The 24,666-nt window shown below is 34.7% G+C and overlaps 1 protein-coding gene and 2 long non-coding RNA genes across 3 annotated transcripts; 2 read left to right on the top strand and 1 right to left on the bottom strand.

The window, feature by feature from the left end:
- Positions 1–1,334: 1,334 nt before the first annotated feature.
- Positions 1,335–10,096, bottom strand: LOC143540018 (uncharacterized). The gene is made up of 2 exons (XR_013136527.1): positions 9,778–10,096; positions 1,335–1,799 (listed from the first exon to the last, which is right to left on the bottom strand). It is a non-coding gene; the product is annotated as an uncharacterized LOC143540018 (long non-coding RNA).
- Positions 10,097–13,904: 3,808 nt separating this feature from the next.
- LOC143540034 (uncharacterized) lies at positions 13,905–15,289 on the top strand. The gene is made up of 3 exons (XR_013136531.1): positions 13,905–14,159; positions 14,257–14,469; positions 14,779–15,289. It is a non-coding gene; the product is annotated as an uncharacterized LOC143540034 (long non-coding RNA).
- Positions 15,290–15,439: 150 nt separating this feature from the next.
- On the top strand, positions 15,440–16,049 carry LOC143540031 (putative inactive beta-glucosidase 14). Its single transcript, XM_077033201.1, has 3 exons — positions 15,440–15,558; positions 15,626–15,734; positions 15,820–16,049. Exons 1-3 carry the CDS (start codon positions 15,462–15,464, stop codon positions 16,037–16,039), a joined length of 426 nt encoding a protein of 141 aa, XP_076889316.1. The 5' UTR covers positions 15,440–15,461; the 3' UTR covers positions 16,040–16,049.
- Positions 16,050–24,666: the final 8,617 nt, after the last annotated feature.

A 24,666-nucleotide genomic window follows, 5' to 3' on the forward strand; every position in this document is an offset into this window, starting at 1 on the left:
CAATATAAAACAACATATATCAAAGAGAATTATGTTTGCATGGTGAATTGGATCCGCCCAACGTATAACTTAGGAATGCCTCATAACCTCAACATATGTACGTAAATCCTTGCAATTCAAGTGATAAGCATATGTATGAAAAATCTTCAAGAAGCACTAACGGCTACAAATTCAAATCTAAACAAGTTATATAGCTTCACAAATTTAGATTTAATAATCTTAAAAATAAAGTAGTCAAAATTCGCTGCACGTGCATTTGCACTTTGTAGTTACCACAAAAAGTTGAGTTTTTTTTAATCTAAAATCATAATCTCATAAGTCTACTTCAAAATGTATAACAATTACCTCTGCTGACTATGAGTTATAAAAGGAAATACACATGCACACTTTTCTTCATCCAAACACTCACTATTGCGTATCTACTTTCGAAAATGACCAACATACTTAACAAATACACATACAATACAAACAAACAATGACTAACATGTAAAACAGAGGGCAAGTAGGATGCAAATTTCATGACATGATGAACCCACAATTAACAGCACACCTAACAAAGTAGACAATCATTGTTCATAATAGCATTAACAATGAACACAACAAATAACTACAAAATACCATTCTTTAGGGTAAAAGTTGGAAAATCGGTACCAATTATGTTTCCCAGCCATTTAAACGCCCATGAAATTTACTTTAAAACCTTAGAAACTGACAACTGAAAACAACTGTTGTTGGAAGTTACTCACATACTGAAAATGGTAATAACACGCACCGGTCGTTGATTAGGGATCGTATCGTAGTAATAGCAGTGGCTTGTCTTCTTTCGCTTTCCGGCAATATGTAACGGCGATATCCAGCAAACCCTAGATCATCGGAGAACTTTATCAATTGTCATAAACTGAATATGCAACCGGAAAAACATAATTGAGACTTGTGGGACTTATCTAAGTAGGTGAATTCATGAACCAACTGATTCGAAACCCAGAAGCGCCATTTGTCATCGCCATCGATGTTATTGTCGAGTCGGGATTGAGAGGAAGAGTTACGAATCGGATGATAGATGATAGTAATCTTGAACATGGATATTGTTGAGGCGGTAGTGTCCGGCAGGCGAGATACAGACAAAGTCACAAAAGAGAAGAGTAATTAACATTTAACAAAAAAAATATTAAAATTATGAAGAGAATGTATACGTGTTAGAAGTTAATAGGCTTCCCTTATGAATAGTATTAATTTGTGAGGTAATGGCAAGTTACAAAATAATATATATAACTAGGTTTTACAACTCGAGCGTTGCGCAGGCATGCGACTGAAAAACAAATAACTTGTAAACGTTTGAAAATACTAATGACACTCGAAACATAAATGAAATATTAAATTAGTGGAGGGTATTCCCGATATCATCAATCAAAACATGAGAATTACATTAATTTGCATCATCTTACCATCTTTGTTGAAACCTCCAAGTGACAATAGCAATATAATCGTATAAACTTTCTTTACAAATGGCAAATGAAATCGAATTAGTCTAGGCTTACCTTCAAAGAGCACCATATCCTTTCATAATTCTGCAATATTAAGGCTATTCACTTCCTTTGCACCAACAAATGAGAAGTTTGTAGTAGAACCCTACCTTTCCTGACCCATTCAACACGCGCAATTTCTTGATAATCCCTTTGTACAAAGTGAATTGAATGAAAGCCCCTCTTTAAGTGTAACCCGTTAGGTAACCGTAGTAAAGTTTGATCCATTAGAGATAAAACATAACCCGTAAATATCTGATCTCGGTTATCTTTTATCTGTGACAGTAAAAATTGGATTATATTTGGTGTTGTTTATCTAACGGGTCGAACTTAAAAAAATATCTTACTTTTAAGTGTTTGTACTTTGTATGTGCGTATGTATCGCTTTTAATTTATCGGCTTATATGGGACGACTTTCAACTGCCACATAACAATAAGCAAAGTTTTCGTAAATTCGGCTTAGAGCAGTTTTATCATCGCAGCAAGACGATTACACCGTAACGGCTACAATGGAGATTGCAAACGGAGAATTAAAGATATGTCTCGTCGTCCTCCGATATTGCCTCACAAAGTTGTGGATTTAAGAATAAATATATGGATATGTATATTTATGTATACCCTACATGATCATTTATATTATAATAGATCAAAGTTAATTAATTATACCTTATTATTATGTTAGCTAGGTAATTGTTGATGGACCAAATTACCCTTTCTTGCTAATCAAGGGTTTCCCTTTGGGTGTATATAAATATATGGAGAGACTAATTAACATCAATGAACATAACCTAAACCTCACATATAATTCGTGACCCTCTCTCTCTTTATTATTTGGTTTCTCAAGAACCTTAATCCCCATCACTAATATACATCCTAAAGGGGAACCCGACCAAGCTGACTGCCATGTCGCATGGATCGTTCTCATTAGTCGTGGCCTCTCTCTCTGCTATGACAGGTATGTTTTAGTTGTAGGTTTATCATAATATTCATGTTTTCTATTATATACATGAAGAACTGATCAACATGTGGTATCAAGAGCGATGTTGACTAATCAGTTCTTCATGTCTTTCATTAACTCAGGATCTAAAACCGGAAGACATGGACTAAAACTTGATAATCCCTAAAAATTTTCGGTTTTATTAATTCGTTTTATTTATTTATTGTTCTGATTAATAATCTGAAAATAAACAAACCCTAAAAATTTTTCGATATTAAAAATCGTATCTGATATAAACTGACAGTTTTTCGAAATCTAGTAAATTAAATGATTATTCGTGTTCACAACAGTTTTCGAAAATTTGGTATAATCTGGTTCAATATCTGAATTGTTATAATGTTTTACTAAATTTTTTGATTAAGATTTAGACCAAGATATTTCGAATTCTGTAAACTTAATAAAGGAATTACTTTAAAAATAATCAAATCTTGGATAAAACAAACAATCCCTAAGAATTCAGATCAAACATTATTAATTGTTCATAAACTTATGGGTGTATGTGTTTACGGCTAAAATAGTTTTCGGAGAACACTGAGTTTCCGAAAACACTAAAACCCGAAAACGCATTAAACCAGAAAACTAAGTTTCCCGAGACTAAATTTTTTTCGAGAACGGTACCCTAAATTTTTTTGCTATTAATTGTACCAATGTTTTGTAAATACTTAAAATTCATATTGATTACTTTTACAAAACATATAAAAAGCTTAACTTGAATGAATGATGATGTACACTTCTGCCCAAAGGTGATGTGATACATCTAACATATCATTCAAGTCTAAATACAAACTGTGTTAGTTTAGCTTAAACATGATTTAAATGTATCACTTCTGCTCAAAGGTGATGCGATACATCTATATCAAAGAAAAACTAACTCGTGCATGATTAAAATGGTTGTTTCAGTTCTGCCCAAAGGTGATGTGTTACAATTGTTTTGCACATACACTTAAGTAAAATTTAATTCTGCCCAAAGGTGATTAATCTTTTATTTAAGTAGAGTTTTATTAATTACATTAGTCTATTATTTTAATGTTAATAATAGATATTTATTATCACAGCTTCATAATTTAAATGGTTCTTATTTATGCCTGCATTAATTTAAATTGCCCCTAGTTCACTCTAAGTTTCTTCTAATTTAGTATCTTAACATTCTCATATAAATTCCAATAACAGCTCTGAATGGTGGAATCACATCATTAACTGGAGATAACTTTGCTTCCTGGAAGGACTCTCTTATGCTTAATCTTGCTATCCTGGATTTCGACTTTGCTCTAAACGAGAATGAACCTCCAGCACTAACCGCTAATAGCACTCCTGCTGAGCACTTACTTTTCAAAAAATGGAAGAGATGCAACCGGATGTCTCTAATGCTTATGAAAAACTCCATTAGCATGCCCATAAGAGGATCTATTTCAGACTCTGAAAATGCTAAAACCTATCTGGCTTCTGTGGAGGAACAATTCAAAGGAACGTCTAAGGCGCATGCTAGTACTCTTATTCTCAAGCTGGTGACTACTAAGTATGATGGAAGGAGTGGCATTCATGGGCACATTATGATGATGAATGACATGGCCCATAAGCTGAAGGGATTAGAAATGGAGATCAACAACGGTTTTCTGGTGCACTTCATCATGACCTCTCTTCCAGCTGCCTATGAAGCTTTCAAGATCAATTACAACACCCAGAAGGACAAATGGACTATGAGTGAGCTGATTGCTATGTGCGTGCAAGAGGAAGTATGAAGATGGGCAAACCTGAAGTTGCTTACCTTGCCACCAGTTCCAAGAAGAGGAAGAACACTAATCCAAGAAAGGAGTTTGCTAAAGTTCAGAAAACTAATACAGGTGCCTCAACTTGCTCTCAAAACTCCTCTGGAAAGCCTTTCTGCAAGTTATGTAAGAAGTACATTCATAAGCATAAGGGTTGTTCAGACTTTAAGGAGTGGCTGACTAAGAAAGGTAATGATCTCTTTATGATACTTGAGTCCTATAATTTAACTGTTCCTGCTAATACATGGTGATTTGATTCTGGTTCTATGGTTCATGTGACCAATTCTACTCAGGGATTTCTTTCAATCCGGAAGCTGGAAAGAAACCAAAGAACACTAAGACTGGGGAATGATAAAGAGCTTGAAGTCAAGGTTGTGGGAACTTTACAATTAATAATGAAAACTGGTTTCTGTATTAAACTTTATGATACCTTATATATTCCTGAGATTACTCGGAGTCTTGTATCAGGACCAAAGTAAGACATGGACGGTTTTGATGTTTCTCATGGTCGTGGCAAACTTACTATTTCTTTAAATTCTCAACTGTTTGGTTATGGCTTTTTGGATGGTGGTCTTTATAGATTAGAACTGGATGATAATTTTTCTAAATCTTTGTTGTCATATAATATTAATGAAACACTCACAAAGATTAAAGAGAAACGAGACTTAGAGACTTCTTCTATGTTGTGGCATCAACGTTTAGACCACATCTCACGAGACCAGTTAGCCCGCCTCGTGAAGAATGAAGTCTTACCACATCTCGATTTCACCGATTTTGGAACATGCGCAAATGCCTTAAAGGCAAAATGACATCAGCAAATAAGAAAGGCGCCACTAGAATCTCTAATTTATTAGAACTCATTCATACTGATATTAGTGGTCCTTACCCCATTGCTGGTATAGCTGGACATACTTCATTTATCACTTTCATTGATGATTATTCCCGATATATGTACCTGTATCTCATTAAAGAAAAATCTGAATCTGTAACAACTTTTAAAGATTGTAAAACTGAAGTTGAAAAATAATTAGATTGTCAAATAAAAGTTGTCAGATCAGATAGAGGAAGTGAATATTATGGAAGACATACTGATGTGTGTCAGGCCCTGGTCCATTTTATGAGTTTTGTAAGGGCCATGGGATCGTGAACCAGTATACCATGCCAGGTACTCCTCAGCAAAATGGTGTCGCTGAACGGAGAAATCGAACCCTTATGGATATGCTACGCGGTATGTTAGCCAACACTAATTTACCTCTATTTCTCTGGACTGAAGCCTTAAAAGCAGCCGTTCATATACTCAATAGAGTTCCTTCTAAGTCTGTCCCTAAAACTCCTTATGAACTTTGGACAGGAAGGAAACCGGGTCTTAATTATATGAAAGTATGTGGTTGTATTGCTGAAGCAAAAATTTATAACCCTTTCCTAAAGAAACTTGACCCTAAAACTGTTACCTGCTTCTTTATCGGGTATCCTGAACATTCAAAGGGTTATCGTTTCTATTGTCCTTCCCATGTCATTCGTATCGTAGAAACCAAGCGTGTCGTGTTCCTGGAGGATTACAAGATCAGTGGGAGCAGTACTAACCCTTGTGAAGAATTGCAAGAAATACAAGATGCGGGGGGGGGGGGGGGACTCGTCAATTACTGTAACTATGGTTATTCCTCTTGTACCCCCATGCAATTGAACCTTCTGCACCACCTTCTCCGCACTCAGAACCCGTTATAACAGAAAATGAAATCACATCAAACACTCAAAACCAAGACAGTGCTGAACCCGCTAATCAACTCAGGGTGTCATCCAGGTCTAGAAGACCTACTAACTTTGATGATTATGTCACCTACCTGACTGAAGCTGACGCCGGAAAGCTTAATGATCCTATCTCTTATAATGAAGCCATGAGCAGTGATCAGTCTTCTAAATGGAATAAAGGATGATTGATGAGCTTGATTCCATGAGGAAAAATGACGTTTGGGATTTGGTAGAATTGCCCAACGGTGTTAAACCCATAGGATGTAAATGGGTGTTCAAAACAAAACTTGATCCAAATGGGAACGTTGAATGCTATAAAGCGAGATTGGTTGCAAACAGCTACACTCAGAAAGAGGGAATTGACTATCAAAGAGACTTTTTCACCTGTCTCTCGAAAAGATTCATTAAGGATCGTTATGGCCCTAGTAGCTCACTTTGATTTAGAGCTTCATCAGATGGACGTGAAAACCGTTTTCCTTAACGGCACTTTAGACGAAGAGGTGTACATGAAGCAACCTGAAGGTTTTAAACCCGAAGGTCAAGAACATCTAGTCTGTAAGCTCAAGAAGACAATATATGGGTTGAAACAAACATCACGTCAATGGTACCTAAAGTTTGATGAAGTTATGAAGAAACAAGGTTTTGCAAAGAATCAAGTGGATCAATGCACCTACCTCAAAATGAGTGGGGGTAAGTTTACTATACTTGTCCTTTACGTAGATGATATTCTATTGGCAAGTAATACTTTAGACATGTTGCGTGAGTCGAAGCGATTACTCTCGCATAACTTCGACATGAAGGATCTCGGAGATGCTTCTTATGTTATTAGCATCGAAATTCACCGAAACAGACACAGAGGGATCTTACGATTATCTCAAAGGGCCTACATTGACTGTGTCCTTATTCGTTACAAAATGCAACATTGTAACCCAACTGCAGCTTCTGTAGTTAAAGGAGACGTTTCGGGGCAATCCAATGTCCAAAAACAGAGGTTGAAAAGGAGCAAATGAGATTGATACCTTATGCATAAGTAGTCGGGAGCCTTATGTACACACAAGTTTGTACTCGCCCAGATATTGCTTATATTTCTGGAATGTTAGGTCGTTATCAAACTAATCCTGCCTGGAAAGCAGCTAAGAAGGTGCTTCGATATCTTCAAAGGACGAAAGACTACAAACTGACTTATAGAAGAAGTGATAATTTAGAAGTGGTAGTTTATTCTGATTCTGACTTTGCTAAATGCAAAGATAACAAGAAGTCCACTTCGGGGTATATCTTTATGTTAGTAGGCGGGCCCATCTCATGGAGGAGTCATAAGCAACAGTTAACGACTACTTCCACTATGATGGTGGAATATATAGTTGTTTATAATGCTACCTGTTGTGGAATGTTGCTTAAAAATATGATTTCTGGACTCAAATTAGTCAATTCAATTTCTAGACCATTGAAGCTTTATTGTGATAATTCAGCTGCCGTTAATTTCTCGAATAGTAACAGTTCAACTGGAGCTAATTTATATCTTGATACAAAGTATTTGTTCGTGCGTGAACGAGTTGAGGAAAATAAGCTTTGCATTGAGTATATTAGTACACATAATATGCTAGCGGATCCGATGACTAAAGGTCTCCCACCTAAAGTTTTTGAAGAACATGTTGCTAATATGGTATTTACTGAAGACCTTGTTTAATTGTCTATTGTACTTATTTATATTTTATTTAATAAAATTTCCTCAATTTTGATTTTGTATGTCTCTTAATATGTTCTGCATGCGTAATGACATATAGACAAATTATTATACAAATCAAATATTTGAAGGGCTTACTTATATAATTTTGATCATAACTACTTAGGTTTTAAACAAGGACTGCAGTATGATTAATGGGGTCTTGAGCTGATGTTCAATTCAATGACTATATTTCTCTGCTCCAGTTTGAGTTTAAAGCTAAAATGAGTGTTAAAATCTGCAGACTAATCTAATGCTCATAATAAATGATTATTTGGTTAAGTGGGAGAATGTAAGAATAAATATATAGATATGTATATTTATATATGGTCTACATGATCATTTATATTATAATAGAGTAAAGTTAATTAATTGTACCTTATTATTATATTAGCTAGATAATTGTTGATGGACCAAATTACCCTTTCTTGCTAATCAAGGCCCCTTGGGTGTAGGGCTGTTCACGAGCCGAGCCGAGCCCGAGCCGAGGCCAGCTCGAGCTCGAGCTTGATTTATAATCGAGCTGGCTCGGCTCAAGCTCGAACTCTTAATCGAGCTAAAAATAGGAGCTCAATTTCGGCTTGGTTTTATTCGAGCTGGCTCGATTTTACCTGTATACAGTGTATTCAATAATCAACAAGACATTGTAACCACCAAATGCATACACTGTATTCTTAATATTTCACTTATTTACAATAATGCTACAGTTTTTTTTTCGGTTTATAGAAAATTAAAATGAGCAAATTACTTTCAACCATCATGTTAACAACTAATTAAGCAGCAGCAACAGTTCAAATCACTTTCAAGCCCCAGCTCAACAACAGTTCTTCGCGACTCCAGAGTCTGCTCGATGCATCTCTCACAGTGCGATGGAATCGCCTCCGTCAACGCCGTCGTCTTCGTTGTTTCAGTCGGCTACGGTGTTGGATTTTGATGCCGATGCTGCTAATGGAGATTACAAGGATTATATTGTCAATCAGGGTTTGTGGGCATGACTGCAAGAGCGGCGTGAGGAGAGGAGTGAGATTAGGGTTGAAGAAGTGAAGAACAGTTATTTTGTATAATTGTATTGGGCTGTGGTTAACTGGTTAACTGGGTATTTTGTATAATATCGGGCTGGACTCTTTAATTGAAAAGGAAGCCCATGTGTTAAATAATTGGACTGGATATATATGCATGTATGTATATATATGTATATATATAATAAGATAAAATAAAATAGTTCGAGCCTATCGAGCGAGCTCGAGTCGAGCCGGGACTAGCTCAGGCTCGGCTTGCTTAGAAATCGAGTCGAGCTCGGCTCGGCTCGTTTACAATCGAGCCGATTTCGAGCGAGCATTCTTCGAGTTTTTTTCGAGCGAGCTTCGAGCCATGAGCTTTTTGAACAGCCCTACTTGGGTGTATATAAATATATGGAGAGACTAATTAACATCATTGAACATACCTAAACCTCACATATAATTCGTGACCCTCTCTCCCTCTATATTATTCGGTTTCTCAAGAACCCTAATCCCATCACTAATATACATCCTAAAGGGGAACCTCACCAAGCTGACTGCCATGTCGTCTGGATCGTTCACATCAGCCGTGGCCTCTCTCTCTGCTGTGATAGGTATGTTTTAGTTATAAGTTTATCATAATATTCATGTTTTCTATTATATACATGAAGAATTGATCAATAGTAGAGAGGCTCATTCTTAACTCAATTCACATACAATCATCTCATGTTTAAAAAACAGGAATCACCTTAAATCCAATTGTTTTTATACCATAAAACACCTCAAATCCAGCTGCAAAACACATATAATGGATCAAAATCATCTAATCAAAATTGTACATGTTCAGCAAAATAATCAAACTTAACTCCTATAATATACAAATCAAAAAATGGAACCCACAAAAACAGGATCTGGACAAAGCATGAATGTATTCATGTTTTTAAAAACCTCAATTACTAATTATCATATACCCTAACAACTGAATCAAATGATGTTCGGTGGGGTAATCTAAGAACCACACCTAGTATTTGTGCAGGAAGAACAAAGGCCTGATGCTCAACGGAGCTGGCGACGGTGACGAAACGCAATCACCACCGAGGGTTTGAACCTGGCGACGCCACATCTGATGTAGGATGAAGTATACACCATCGTCGTTTGGTGCAACCAAGGTTCCGAATCGGAAGTTGACAACGCAACAACAGACGATAATCGGAACCCGGAAACACCATCGCCGTCCGGCGTCACCAACGATATAGTTGATAGACCAAGTGTTCGCCTAAATGCCACCGGAGAAAAAGAAAAAATCAAGTGGCGAGGAGAGAGAGAACCATACATTAACATGAGTATGAGTCATGAATTGTGAAACTGTGAGTGAATCAGATGTTAGTTTTTACTATATATATATAATATAATGTCATGATGTCATCAAAAGTAGATGCATACACGCTTTTATGCAAATTTGTTTTTGTATAAACTAGTGTTTGTAATATTTATTTATATTAATAAGTCTATATAATTTAGTTTGTATGTAAATGATTTGTCGTAGGAACAGGAAAGTCAAGGGTGATTAATTGTTTGGATTATTCACAAAAGAAATGAGAGTTAAAATATAAACATGCATGTCTTGAAAAGAATTTATTATAAGCATACCAAAAGAAAGAAAAGAATGGATTTCTATAATCGAAGTCCCTTAAAATAGGTTTGGTTTGTTATAATCCTCTCGCATAGAACATAAACACACTAAGTAACATATAAAAATAATTACGTGTGCCAAAATTAAAAAAAAAAAAACACATTTTCACTAAAATTCCAACAATAAGTTTTTTGGTTAAGGCGTTGGACTGAGGATTTTGAGAAGGATTGTTTTCTTCCTCATTTATGCTCCTGGACCACTTCTTGAAGCTTCTAATAATGGCGATACAGGATTCCTATTTGAAGAGCTTCCAATCAAAACCATCCGGGTTTCTCTTCGGAGCAGCTACTTCTGCTTACCAAGTCCGTCCTCCCATTTCTTGCTCACTATCATAGCTTGTTAGCACTTAATCCATGAAGTTAGTTAATTTTACAGGTTGAAGGAGCCTATCTTGAAGACGATAAATCTTTAAGCAACTGGGATGTGTATTGTCACTCCCTAGGTTAGTATAACGACTGATGTTTAATGTTTATAATTATATATACCACAATTTTATTTTGATTCCAGTGATGAATATTATATCACTATTTTTATTAGGTTGTGGAGAAAATGGGGACAATGGAGATATTGCAGATGATCATGATCATATGTTCCTGGTTCATTTTAAATGACTTCAATGTCTTATATAGTTATATACATACTGACTGTTCCATATATCACCTTCTTTTGTTACACAGGAAGATATCGAGTTGATGCATTCGCTTGGCATACAAGCATACAGATTTTCGATATCTTGGGCTAGAATTCTTCCAAGTATATATATTACTATCCTTGAATTACTTTCATTATCTTTTCAACATTGCGTAATTAATTTGTTTTGTATATTTTGTTGAGCAGGAGGAAGGTTGGGTGAAGTTAACCCTGCTGCCATCATGTTCTATAACAAGATCATAGACAATCTCATTCTAAAAGGTGATATGAATTGATTTTAGTCTGTTGAGCACTGCCGGAGCTGCACCGTGAATCTGTGTCATTATAGTTTTGTAAGTATTTTTTGTTTTTATTACTTATGTTTCAGTATGCTTGATTAATTAGGTCTAAATTAGGGGAAAGTTACTTTGATTTTTGTTTAAGTATGGATTTTGTTTCTTAGGTCTAAGTTAGGGGAAAAATAGTTTAGTTATCAGTTGAAATTTGAGTTATGTTGCAGTGTGTTTAATTTTGCCCGATTTGTATGGAGTAGCTTGATTTGATGGTGATTTTTGATTTGTATGGTTGTGTATGTATGTGTGTTAGCTCGTTTAATAAGCAAGCCCGAGCTCGAGCCTAAAAGTAACATTGTTTAGTAATCGGGCCTTAGTCCGTTGTGTGTATATAAATTAATATTAGTCTGAACGAGCTGAACCCGAGCAATGGTTGGTTCGGCTCTTGACTCGCTCGTGACTTGGCTCAACTCGTGGCTCGGTTTGTGCAGAGGCGGCCCTTATCGAGAGTTAGAAAAATGTACTTACAAATTAATCTTTATTTTTTAGAATTTATTTATTGGTGTTTCATATATGAAATTACATCAAGTTTTTGTTTTAAAAAAGAAGTTTTGATTTATATAATTAACTAGCTTACATCAAATTAAAGCCATTTCAGTTTTAGAAATAGTCGAACTTGGGTGGGGCTGCCCGCTAATATAAAACAGCAGATACCTTTTTTAGTAAACGGGCCTTAGTCCGTTGTGTGTATATAAAGTAATATTAGTCTGAACGAGCTGAACCCGAGCAATGGTTGGTTCGGCTCGTGGCTCGCTCGTGACTTGGCTCAGCTCGTGATTTTCTGCACATATATAAACTCAGCTCGTGACCACTGAACTAACATTTAATATTGTTTTAACTTTTAGTTAATATTTTTTAACATGATTTTTTGCACATATATAAATACTTAAATATTTTAAACGGGTACTGGTATGGTTTGGTTGTAGCCAACCAGTAATATCTTTTATACTGTTAATTGTTTACAAACTGAAAGAATATCTAACATGGCAATACGTTTCTTCATATTACTCCATTCTTATCTTTTGTTGTTTTGATTTTCTGACTTTTCTAAAAACAAGTTTGCATAAATACATGCCTGATGCAGACCGTTTAGACCACGGGCCAAGTCTCAGATTCGTTCGTTTAAACCATTTTTATTTTATATATGCACACCGAGCTCGGGCTCATTTAGCTTACTTTTAGGCTCGAGCTCGTCCCATGATTGTTTATTAAACGAGAGAACACACATACATAGACAATCATATACACATATCATCATTATACCGAACAAAACAACATAAATCAAATAAGGACTTAAGAAAATCCTCATACGTGGGTTTTTTAATTTTTAAACAGTCTGTTTGTGTCTTAAGGTTTTGACCAGCTGTGTTATTGACTCGTCTGTTAGTGTGTTAATTTTTAAACAGTCTGTTGACCAGTTGTAATTTTTAATTTTTTAACAGTCTGGTTGTGTCTTAAAGTTTTGACCAGCTGTGTTGTTGACTCGTCTGTTAGTGTGTTAGTTTTTAAATAGTCTGTTGATCAGTTGCAGTTGTGTCTTAAAGTTTTGACCAGCTGTGTTATTGACTCGTCTGTTAGTGTGTTAGCTTTTAAACAGTCTGTTGATCAGTTGCAATTTTTAATTTTTAAACAATCTGCATGTGTCTTAATGTTTGGACCAGCTGTGTAGATTTTATGATGGCTGATGTAATGGGCCTTGGGCATGGCGGGGACGGTGCTGGGGATCCACCACCACCTTTTAGTGGCAACCGAGGTCGGCACGAGGAAGATGGTAAGTCTTAGCATAATTTATTGGTTATTTATTTATTTTTTAGTTAATATATTTGGTCATTATTATAAATATCATGACTAATAATTTTTAATTATAATTGAAGTTGTTCCAAAAAAGAACACGAGAGGAAAGGCTAAAAACTTGAAACTTGCGCAAGAGATTGCGAAAAAAGGGGGACCTTTAGATCTTCCTTTTGATAAAATTGCCACATACACTCCGGTATTAACATATTAAAAGGATAATCAACCGAATTACTTTTCACATATTACAATCATACATTTATACAAGATGTAATCCCATAATTTGGGGAATGAATATACACAATAAAAGGAAACTAATAACTATGAAATATTATCTAAAAATAATGATTTGACTTGTTATTCAAACTTATGAGCGGGAACTTATTGTATTGTTAATATCCGGTTGGTACTCGTAATGATTATTTCACGCGTGAGGTTAGGATCTATATGTGGAACTCTATTGCCTTTGATAAAAAATCTTGGAAATATGTTTCCTCTGCTGAGAAGAATGCCTTGGAAGAGCATCTCAAGGTAAATGAATTATTTTAGTAAGCAATTTTTATGTTCCTTTTGATTCGTTTTTTTACCAAATTAACTGTTTTTTTTAACTTCCTAGGGAAAATTTGATTTGGAAGCAGTTAAGAGAGATAGAGAGCATCGACGGTCGGAGGCGCATGAAAATAGTTCAAAAGCAAACAAACAGAATCGTCAAAAACAAACAAAGGTGAACCGGGGTGGGTCGAGCACATATTCTAGCACCACATACAAAAAGGTAATATATATGTATTATATATAGCTACTATAATTAAGTATTTATTTAACGTATAATCTATTGACTAATTGTTAAAACAGAATCAAACCCGACTCCAAACGTATCATGATGTTAATACTGATGAACTTGGGAATTTTTATGACGAGGAAACGGAACGACATTATGTAAGTATTTACTTAAAGTATACTTTACATGTAACATATATTTATTTATATATACGCATATAAATAAAGTTATTAAGAGCATCTTTGTAAAATATAGCATGCTTTAGAGCGGGAGTATGAGATTCAAACTCAGACCCTTGATGAAGAAGGTGGCCCGTCACAAGTAAATGAAGTTGCAGAATTTGAGAAGGAGATGGGTTCCCGACGCGGGTTTATTAGAGGGATTGGGCGCAAACCGCCTTTAGGATTTACATCGACATGTTCGGCTCATGAAAAAGAGGGGCATGCACCAACTCAGCCTATGACACAGGTTAAACTCGCTTATTTACTAACATCAACTCAGCCTATGACACAGGTTAAACTCGCTTATTTACTAACATCAACTCAGCCTTTAAAAATGTTACTTTGAGCCGAACAAGTTAAGACCAGCAACTAGTTAAAATGACTTGCATTATTAATGTTACTTTGAGCCGAACATTAACTACTTAAGACCTGATATGTATAAAAATGTTTCTGTTACTTGTACTTACCCGGTTTTGGCCTGTTAGGGACATGTTTGTATTCATGTGAAGTAATTTTGTTTTTAACTTACTATTTGTATACTTCATTGATATTGTAGGATCAAATCAAGCTAATGTTTCAAGACCCGGTCTTCATAAATTGTTTTGATGAGTTTATGAGTTCGAGAAGGTCATCACACTTGGTGGACGAAGATAATAGTGACGATAGCGCTGGGGATGATGAGATAAACTAGGGGTTTTATGGTAAGCTAGATGTTAACTAGACAAGATATTTGGACGTGGATGATGACTAGCGGTTTTATGTTTTATGTTAACTAGACAAGATAACCGTGATTATCGACATGTTATGTAGTTTTTTGTGTATTTTTAAGACAAATGGTGTGTTTTTATAAATTAGTGCTTTTGTATCAAAATCCAAAAAATATGCAGGTTATTGAATAAAAAAAACTGGAAATTACAGGGGAAAAATGCAAATACTGAAAAACCAAAAAAATATAAAGTGACTTTTAGCGGCGACAATGTCGTCGCTAAAAAGAAAATAAGTATGACAAAAGGTTTTTTTTAGCGGCGACAAATGTCGCCACTAATACTAGGATGATGTGGCGATGACATGGCTGGGTGATGACGTGGCACATCTTTTAGTGGCGACATCTATCCCATGTGGCACCATCTTTTTAGCGGCGACAAAAAAAGCTTTTAGCGGCGACATGAAGGTACTAATGTCGCCGCTAAAAGCCAGATTTCTTGTAGTGAATTTTGTTTATTAACAAAACTGACAGGGATGGAAGGATCATATGTTGTTCCTAGAGGCATGGAAGAGATTGTTAACCTTGTCAAGATTCGATACAATAACATCCCCATGTTTATTACTGAAAATGGTTAGTGTCACCATTTTCATATTTTGTAGCATATTGTCTCGTTTCAATTATACTACTTCTTTTGCAGGGTATTCTTCACCGGATGTGCAAGAGCAACGAGTTAATGTGCTAACTAATGACGTCAAGCGAGTTGAATATCACGCAAAATACCTTGCTTCTTTAGCCAAGTCTATTAGGTTGGCCGAGTAATCTTTATGTATATCAATTTTTATTTTGAATTTTAACTGCCGTTGATTAGAAGAAAGTTGTTTGAAATAACAGAGAGGGAGCATATGTGCGCGGATATTTCGTATGGTCACTTATGGACTGCTATCAATGGAACTCTGGTTATAATGTGAGGTACGGACTCCACTATGTGGATCGACAAACACTAACCAGGATACCAAAGCTTTCTGCAAGATGGTACAAGAATTTTCTGACCAACAACTTGAATTATTTGTTGATAAACAGTGGCAGTGGCAGATCCAAGAATATTAATTAGGCGAGACAAAAAATTGGGTTTAGATGGTAAAAAAATGCAACTATGTTTCACTTAGGGTTGTGCAACGGTTCAGAACCGCAAGAACCGAACCGGAACCGAAAATGAGTGAAAAATAGAACCGGAACCGGAACCTATTATAGTAAACCGGTTCGGTTCCAGAACCGCTAAAGCTGGTTCTTGCTAAGCGGTTCTTGCCAGAACCGGTTCGATAATTTATTTATCAAATGAGTTATGCAAACTTTGCAAATTGCAAAACAAGTTTATACAATTGTATGTCTTCTTTCACGGTAAAACTTATTTAGATTACAACCTGAACATCCGTTATTAAAACCTAGGTGTTGAAGTTAAATAAATCATTAGCAACGATAGATTAATGGAAGATCATATCATTTTATATTAAATTACCTTGATAGCTTAAATCAAAATTGATCATGGTTGCTAGTTCTTGACCGTAAAGAAAGAAGGTTTGAATTAAAAAATGATTGAATGGATGTCGGTTAATAAGTTACTCTATAAAAAATGAGGATTGATAAATTTATTTAAAACATTTTGAATATTCTGGTTCTTCGGTTCCAAGTCTAGAACCGCCGGTTTTACCCGGAACCGAACCGGGAACCGTTTAATGCAAATTCTGAGAACCGAGAACCGAACCGGTACACACATTAGCGGTTCTGAGGCACCGGTTCGGTTCCGGTTCCTCGGTTCTGGCGGTTCCGAACCGTTTTTTGTTCACCCCTAGTTTCACTTGTTTACAAACGAATGGGTCTTGAAATATTTACACGTTTGGCCTTGACTTTTGTCAAATATCTACACATCAACCATAATTCATTCTTGTCGTCCATAACAAAAATAATTAAAAGGCTCTATCTAATTAATTGTATTAACAAGTATTCATTTAAATGATACATGAAAATTAGGCTTTTACAGGATAGATGGCGATGTTAAATGGAAGCGTGTATTTTAAAATTTGTTATCATTTAGGTGCTTGTAAGCGGATCGTCTACTTAATTGGTTTGAGAACTGAGAAGGTTGCGATATCCCACTTGCCGTGATATAAATGGTGTTGGGAAGTGCTAGGAACCTCATGAGTTTCATCACTAGGGGCTCAAGTTGGGTCGGGGTTTTTTCACTTATAGGCGGGTATTCTGGGTAACCATTTAAAGATGAAATGAAGATGATCGAGTACGTCAGTGATCCAAATTAGCCGTTCAAAAATACCACTAGAGGTTAAATATATGACAAGATGGGTATGGTGCAACTAAAGCAAGTTTGTTTTTTTAGGGTTGCCAAAGAGTTTTAGGATGTTAATTAACAGGAGAAGTAAGATTGAGTAGAGGCGCACAAACCATTTATTTACTCTAAACTGGTTTAGGTTGAAACCGAGCCGGTTTCTAATCAACATAGTCAAAACCAGATTCTGACAAAACCTATTACAAACTAAATTGGTTTGAGGTATTCAAAAATTGGACCTGATGAAACCGGTTAGGATCGGTTTGGAATCGGTTTTTATATGAACCGATTTGCTATAATATGATACTCTTATTGAAAAAAATAAATAAATACATGCATACATTATACATACATAAATAGACACATAAATTTATAATATGCATGTGTGATACATAATATAAATACCTACTTACGTAGCTTTATACATTCATAGCATACATACACACAAAAATACATACATAAATTATATACCGACCGGTGTCGAAGTTACGGTCAAAAATAAGTTTAATTAGTGCTACTTATTCATCCTAATTAGCAAGGTAAGTAGGGTAAATAAGTTTAATTAGTGCTACTTATTCACTCTAACTAGCAGGGTAAGTAGGGTGTCGAATCGTGAAGAGTAAATGGCCGGTGTTTTTAATTTGTTATTAAATTATAAAGCATGCAGATTGAGTGTTGAACACACTACTAGCAAAGTTTTAGTTTATATTAAGCGAGCACTGTAGCAAGTTGTAAACAACCGCGGAAAACAAATCACACATGGGTTCAGAGTTGTATAAAAACCGCCAGGACATGAATTCTAGACAATTGTGTGCTTTATAAACCAAGATCATAGTTCAAACTAAAAACTTAATAAAACTAATAAAATATAAATCATTTATATACAAGAATTACACTCGACCATCACATACATATATAGCTCCATACATACATAACATACATGATACATAGAAAGCGATACATAGCATGCATGCATGCATACATACATGAAAACTTGGATATTATTAATCCTACATTTTAAGTTTGTCAATAATAATATCATCTTAGAAAAATGTTGTCAACGGTCCTACCTTTCATTCTATTTGTTTTTATTGGAGCCCCTGAGCAACCCCCCCCCCCCCCCATGCCATTTTCGAATGTCAAACTAATTATTTAGAGAATTTGATCAGCCAGAGGATTAGAGTCGATAGATGTAAGACTTACCTCAAAACGTGCTCCAAACGACGAAACGGTGCTTCAATTTAGGTGTTTAAACTTCTTATTAACAAAAATCAAATCATTTGAAGTAGCATTTTGAGATAAGTTTTACATCAATCAAACGCATCATTCTTCTGATCAAAAGTCCTAATACATCATATGAAATTCAAAAAAAAAAAACTTTATGAAGTTAAGTGTTTTTTTAATGGGAGTCTATGAAAACAAATAATGTATAAAGTGGGACCAGTAACAACAATTTTATAAGGGGCCTGCTATTTAGACATCCTTTGGTTCTTTAGTGAGGATGTACATATAAGATAAATTGTGTGTTAAAAGGATGTATGGATAGCAAAAAGGGTGTCTGAATACACAAAGCCTTTTATAAAGTGATATAATTATCGGTCCACCTAAAACATGTAAGATTACAAAATCAGCTTTCCTATATAGATACATACATACAAAAATACACTCACACATCGATTTCTAATAAGATTCGGTTCCAAACTGGTTTTTGCAGAAAAACTACAAACCTATCCTAACCAATAGTTTTAAACTGATTTGGTTTCGGTTCAGTTTCCAAATTGTTCTGTTAACCGGTTTCTTTGCCCATCTATCTAATATCTAGTGAAAGTAAATTATCGAGTAATTCAAAAGAAAGGGATAACAAAGATTGTGAAATTGGGAAATAAAGTCGATGTCATTTGGTGGTAGAAAGGGTGGCTAAAGTAGTAAAGTCTAAACCACTCGTATTTCTTCTCGATGTTAGTGTTCAAACATGTGGTAATGTGTTGCATCTTTAAATCTTCAATCATTTCTATTTCGTCACTTTGCGATGCGCACATTGTATCATATTATGAAGTGGGTTCGTCAGGTTATATAATTAAATAGAATAAGTAGCGAATAAAACATGATAATATGACACAGAATAATGTTTCATTGTCGTGATTCAAATGTCTATTAAAAAAGAAAACTACCCATAAGAAATAGAAAGTACTTTTATTTTTTGTAATAAATAAATAAAGTCAATAATGCAACTGATCGAAGAGAAATTTATTATATTAGTTCCTTTTACAAATAAAATAGGCAAGTTGATAATAGGCCTTTTTTTAGGTTATTATTTATGTAACAAGAAAAAGAATATGGAATATACGTATTTAAATATTATGATTTTGAAGCACTCGGGTGTGCTATACTAAAATCTGTAATTATTATCATTCAAGTATACATGACTTGAGTATATTTCTTTTAGGAAAACGAATAAAAGCAAAACCTTATCACCACACCATACTTCTAAATACTTCAAACCCTCATATTTAGAATCAATGTGAGACACCTTATCATTATACCATGCCTTTTAGGACATATCAATAGCATAACTGAATAAAAATTATTTCTTTAATACAAGTTAATTAAATAAACTCCACCAAACTTAAATGCACATGTAATTATAATTTCGTCAAAAGTATTTATATCTTTTCTTTTTGAATAAGTTGTGTATTGGTGTGTTTTAAATCTTGCATCCACATCTCTAGTTGTGATGTCCAATTCGACGGGTTCAAAGTTTCATTTAGTCGATTGAAACATGTGTCAATATCTTTATAAAATAGTAATCAAGTTTTATAATTGTTTCAGTCATATTAGTCATAAAATATTAGTTCCAATCAAGTCATTGAAGTTTTATTTGATGTTTCAATCGTAGATATTTGACTTGAACAACATGTTATCTATACTATATGGCCTTTTATTCAAGTTTTTGAAAAATATTTTGACATTACAAATTTTTTTAAAAAAATTTGTGAAAAAATTATTAAAAACGCAATAGAATTTATAGAAAATTAAAAATTGCAAAAGTAATTTAAGAAAATGAAAATAAATAATTTTAACTTGTAAAAAACTATCAAAATTTTAATTAATATTAGGAAAATTACTTAGGTGATATTCAAAATTTTAATGGTGGATTGTATTAATTAATCCCAGACCAAAATACCTTTTAAAATAGTCTTAAAAGAAGTTAGCGGCTAAATAATGATATACTTATAACTTTAGTCGGTGATCCATTGCCAATGGAATGCTAAAACGTGTCAAAAGTACACCAAAAACCCAAACATATCAAAATAAATGAAAATACCCCCAAACGAGTCTGCATGTCAAAATACACCAAAATACCTCAAAACTGGTCAATGCATCAAAATGCACCAAAATAGGCCCAAAACGGGTCAAAATACACCCAAAAAATGCTACAAAATGGGTCGAAATATACTAGAGTATGCCAAAATGTGTCAAATCACCAAGTCTGTCCTCTCGTGATTGACACTTCTTAGACTCTACTTTTTTTATTTCTACATTTTGGTCTCGCCACATATAATTGTGAGATCAACTTCATCTTCATCATTGTTGTCAAAACACAATAAATTCAATAAATGGTCATGGAAGGCAACATCATCATAATCACGTATAGTATCTTCTAAGTTCACCCGACGATGTAAGTTCAAAAAGAGATCCTTTAGAGGGGAAGGGGCACCCATATGGGTAGGATGTATGACTTTCAAACCACATGGCAACACCACCCAATCCCATGTGGGTAAATTGTATGACTTCATTTCATGGCAAAGGTTTGCCACACAACATTGATTCATTATTGGCCATTGAAGAATTAAATGTATTAATAAAGTTTTAGGGTACTTGTGGGTAGGTGTTTCCTATAAGTTTCTGGTTTATGGGTAATTAAGGATAGAAATGAAGTGGCAGCACATGATTGACTAGTGTATGAATAATACCCATTAGTTTCTATTCCCCTCTAATAAAATGCAATGAAGTTAAATCAATAATGAATGAAGTGGTGAGCATCCCTAGGAAAACATGTTTATTTGTACTTGTTTTCTTCACAAATTAATGCAAGTGTCACATAGGCACTCTATCAAGTTGACGTGCATATATTTAATAGTTGTAGGAATTTTAAGAAGTTAATATGGATTACATATTTAATTAAATGAATATATAATTTGTGATTGAGATTAAATTTGATTAAAAATGAATCAGGAGAGAGAATAAAGATTTTAATGATTACACAAGTTTAAATGTTAGTTATACATGTGTAGAAAGTCGATTCTGTATGTGAAAAAATACCGTAATTTTTTTATGTGGTTCTCAAAATGGTTCTCAAAAAATACCGTAATATTTTCTTTCGAGTTCTTACAACTCAAAGTGGTTCTCAAAAGAAATTAATCCTAGATAATAGTATGGAAATGATTCAATTATCATGTTTCAAAAAGTATTTTATTTAAGTGAATGTTCTAGGGGTGAGCAGAAAACCGAGACCGAACCGAAGCATTAACCGACGGTTAATTGTTTGTTTTTTTTTAAAACCGAATTTTCAGTTTCGGTTCAGTTTTCCATTTTAAAAAAACCGAACCGAACCGATTAATGGTGATGAAGATTATGAAGACTGGAATTAAACTTTGAAGGTGAACAAGATGATGAATGAAGATTAGAACTAAAATTTTTAGTGTTTTTTGGTTAAAAACTTTGTTAAATTTTAAACTTTATTACTCTAGGAACTTTGTATGCGTATGGTTTCACGTAACATGCGTCTAATTTTGTTGTGTTCAATATATATGTGGTACTCTAATACAATTTTACAAGCTTAAAATTATCATCTTCATTTTTTTAATTTTTTTTGCAATGTCTACACGTAATTGAAATAAAACGACTATAACCGAACCGAAACCGAAAATAAAAAAACCAAAACCGAACTGTTTGTATATTCAAAAACCGTCGGTTTCAGTTTCGGTTTTACCTAAAAACTGAACCGAATCAAACCGTACACAGCCCTAACTGAAAACCAAAAAAACAAAAGCAAATCATTAAATAGTATACTCACCAATAATTTGCACCTTCTATGGTTGAAATGATACAATAAGAACATGATACAAATCCAAATTTCATGATACAAAAACTTTAATGGAAATTTAAAATTTTGAATAGATACAATCAAATGACACAGAAGAATTGAGAATAGTATTAATGGGGTGTTTGGGATGCCTTATTTTATTTTTTTATAACTTTTTATTAATTTAATAAGTTATAACATTATAACTTATGAAACTTTTCCTCTCACAATATAAGCAATCACAAACACCTTTTTACTTTTTAAATAGTTAATAAGTTATAAGTTAGTGAAAATAAGCAACCCCAAACACAATTATACTGCCAATACTAACCAAAGTCTTCAACTTTGAAAAATAATCGGTTATTGGGCAGAAAGAAAAGTCTAATAAAAACGCCCTTTGTGTTAAACGTTGATTTCTAATTCAAAAAATCAGATAATTTACAATCCATTTAGATTCAATGACAAAACAATACCCTTAAAACGAACTATATGAGATAAAAGAATTGAGAATAAAAACAACACTTTTTTCTAACAAACGCAACTGATGTTCGATTGGTATAACTAACTTACCAAATGTAGAGTGGTCAACAAACGAATTAATAATCGAATCGAAACACTGAAAGAAAGAAGAGTATGAACGACATTACCTTGAGGTACATAAAGCACTCGAAAGCATAAAAAACCAGCAAAGAGACAAATAAAAAGGTGTAGGGTTTCTGTGAGACTGAAAATTATGACTTGCGATGTCAATGTAGCGAAACTCGTCATATATATTTTGATTAATCAATCGGTTAAAGTTGGCGAGCAATCCAGATCCGAGACGAGAGTTTCGGTGCACGCGTTTATCATCAACGAGGAGAGAACTTCTAGAATATTTGTGTTTGGCTATAAATAGGGAACATTGTTGTCTTCATGTGTGTGTTTTCTATGGTATAATCAACCACCCAAAGGGAGCTCAGCATGAGTGGGATTGGTCCGTTTATCATATCTTATTTTTTATTACCGATTATGGAATCTTTCACTATCCATAATATCTTTATATTATTTGTTCGATCGTTAGATTTCACTACACCCATCTCGATCGTTTATCAAGACAAATCCGTTCGTTATGTTAGATCCAGTTTTAGGAGACCTACAATGAGTGTCAGAGCGGTCAAATCAGTTGATTCAACTTTGTTCTTGATATTCGGTTCTATTTCCGCGATTATCCGAACCGAGACGTTAATTTCTTAAAGTTTTTGAAGATCCATTGAAGTTTTGGAAATACAGTTTGATGTTTGGAAATAAAGTTTGAAGATTTGAGGAAATAAGGGTGCTTAAACTTTGTCTTGTGTTTGTAGATCTGGATTCTCAACGGTTTAAAAAAGGTGATGCTAGCTTTCCGGAAGAGGGTGACCGGTGACCTCGCTCAGGCTGCGAAGGGTGGTCGGTGACCTCGCTAAGGTGCCTACGTATCTGAAAGCTAGGACATTGAATAATAGAGAAGAGTGGCTGCGTTTATGACTTGTGTGTATTCGGTGAAACCCAGCCACGATAGCTAAACTTCTGCCATGCGCTGAAATTCTGGCGAGCCTAGGGTTCTTCTCCGATGACGATTCTTGGCGGCTAGTGACAGTGGTTTTCTATAGATTTTCTGACCAGATATGGACGTGTGTTGGAGGTTGCAACGGTCCACAACAATTTGGTCATCATAATCGAAACTCGGGTGGATTTGTGAGCATTTGATAGTGAGTTGGGCGATTTTTGTGATGAAGACTTGATGTGTTCGTATGAGTCAAATGCGAAGAAAGTCAAAATCGGCATGAGTCTTCAAATTAATAACATATTCTTGTTCTTTGGTGGTTGTTTTGCTTACAATCGTTAAGATAATCAACCATTGGAAGTCAATGATGACCTAGGAGATTATGACGACGACGTTTGGAGGGTGATGTTAGGTACTTGACTCCCGGGTAGGAAAGTCTCCGGTGACTTGTGATGGTAGTTCATGCCGGGAGGATGATTATTCGATGTTGACAGTGATTTTAGGTGAAGATGATGATGATAATTGCAAATGATGGTCGGAAAACATCTTTCCGCCGGGTAGGTAGTTACCATATGATTATGACGAAGAATGGAAGTTGACTTTAACTATGCTAGGGTTTAGGTCTTGAAGTCTCCTGGACAATATTTTTTTTTTGGGCAGGGTTTTCATCAAAACTTCTATGGACCACTATCTGATTTGAATGGGCATGTAATATTATGTGTCTATCTTTTATATAGGGCCTTATCAACAAAGTTAGAAATTTAATTGAACACCAGGTTCGGCTATTAC

The sequence above is a fragment of the Bidens hawaiensis genome, unplaced genomic scaffold (assembly GCF_021521415.1).
Source record: "Bidens hawaiensis isolate Kalapana, Puna unplaced genomic scaffold, B.hawaiensis_p1.1 tig00012134_1, whole genome shotgun sequence".
Classification (NCBI taxonomy): domain Eukaryota; kingdom Viridiplantae; phylum Streptophyta; class Magnoliopsida; order Asterales; family Asteraceae; genus Bidens; species Bidens hawaiensis.

Bases quoted from the DNA above. Each gene is read 5' to 3' on its own strand.
- LOC143540031 (XM_077033201.1), top strand. From the start codon at position 15,462: ATGGAAGGATCATATGTTGTTCCTAGAGGCATGGAAGAGATTGTTAAC. The intron at 15,559-15,625 runs GTTAGTGTCACC...CTTCTTTTGCAG, and splicing joins CATGTTTATTACTGAAAATG to GGTATTCTTCACCGGATGTG. The intron at 15,735-15,819 runs GTTGGCCGAGTA...TTGAAATAACAG, and splicing joins TCTTTAGCCAAGTCTATTAG to AGAGGGAGCATATGTGCGCG.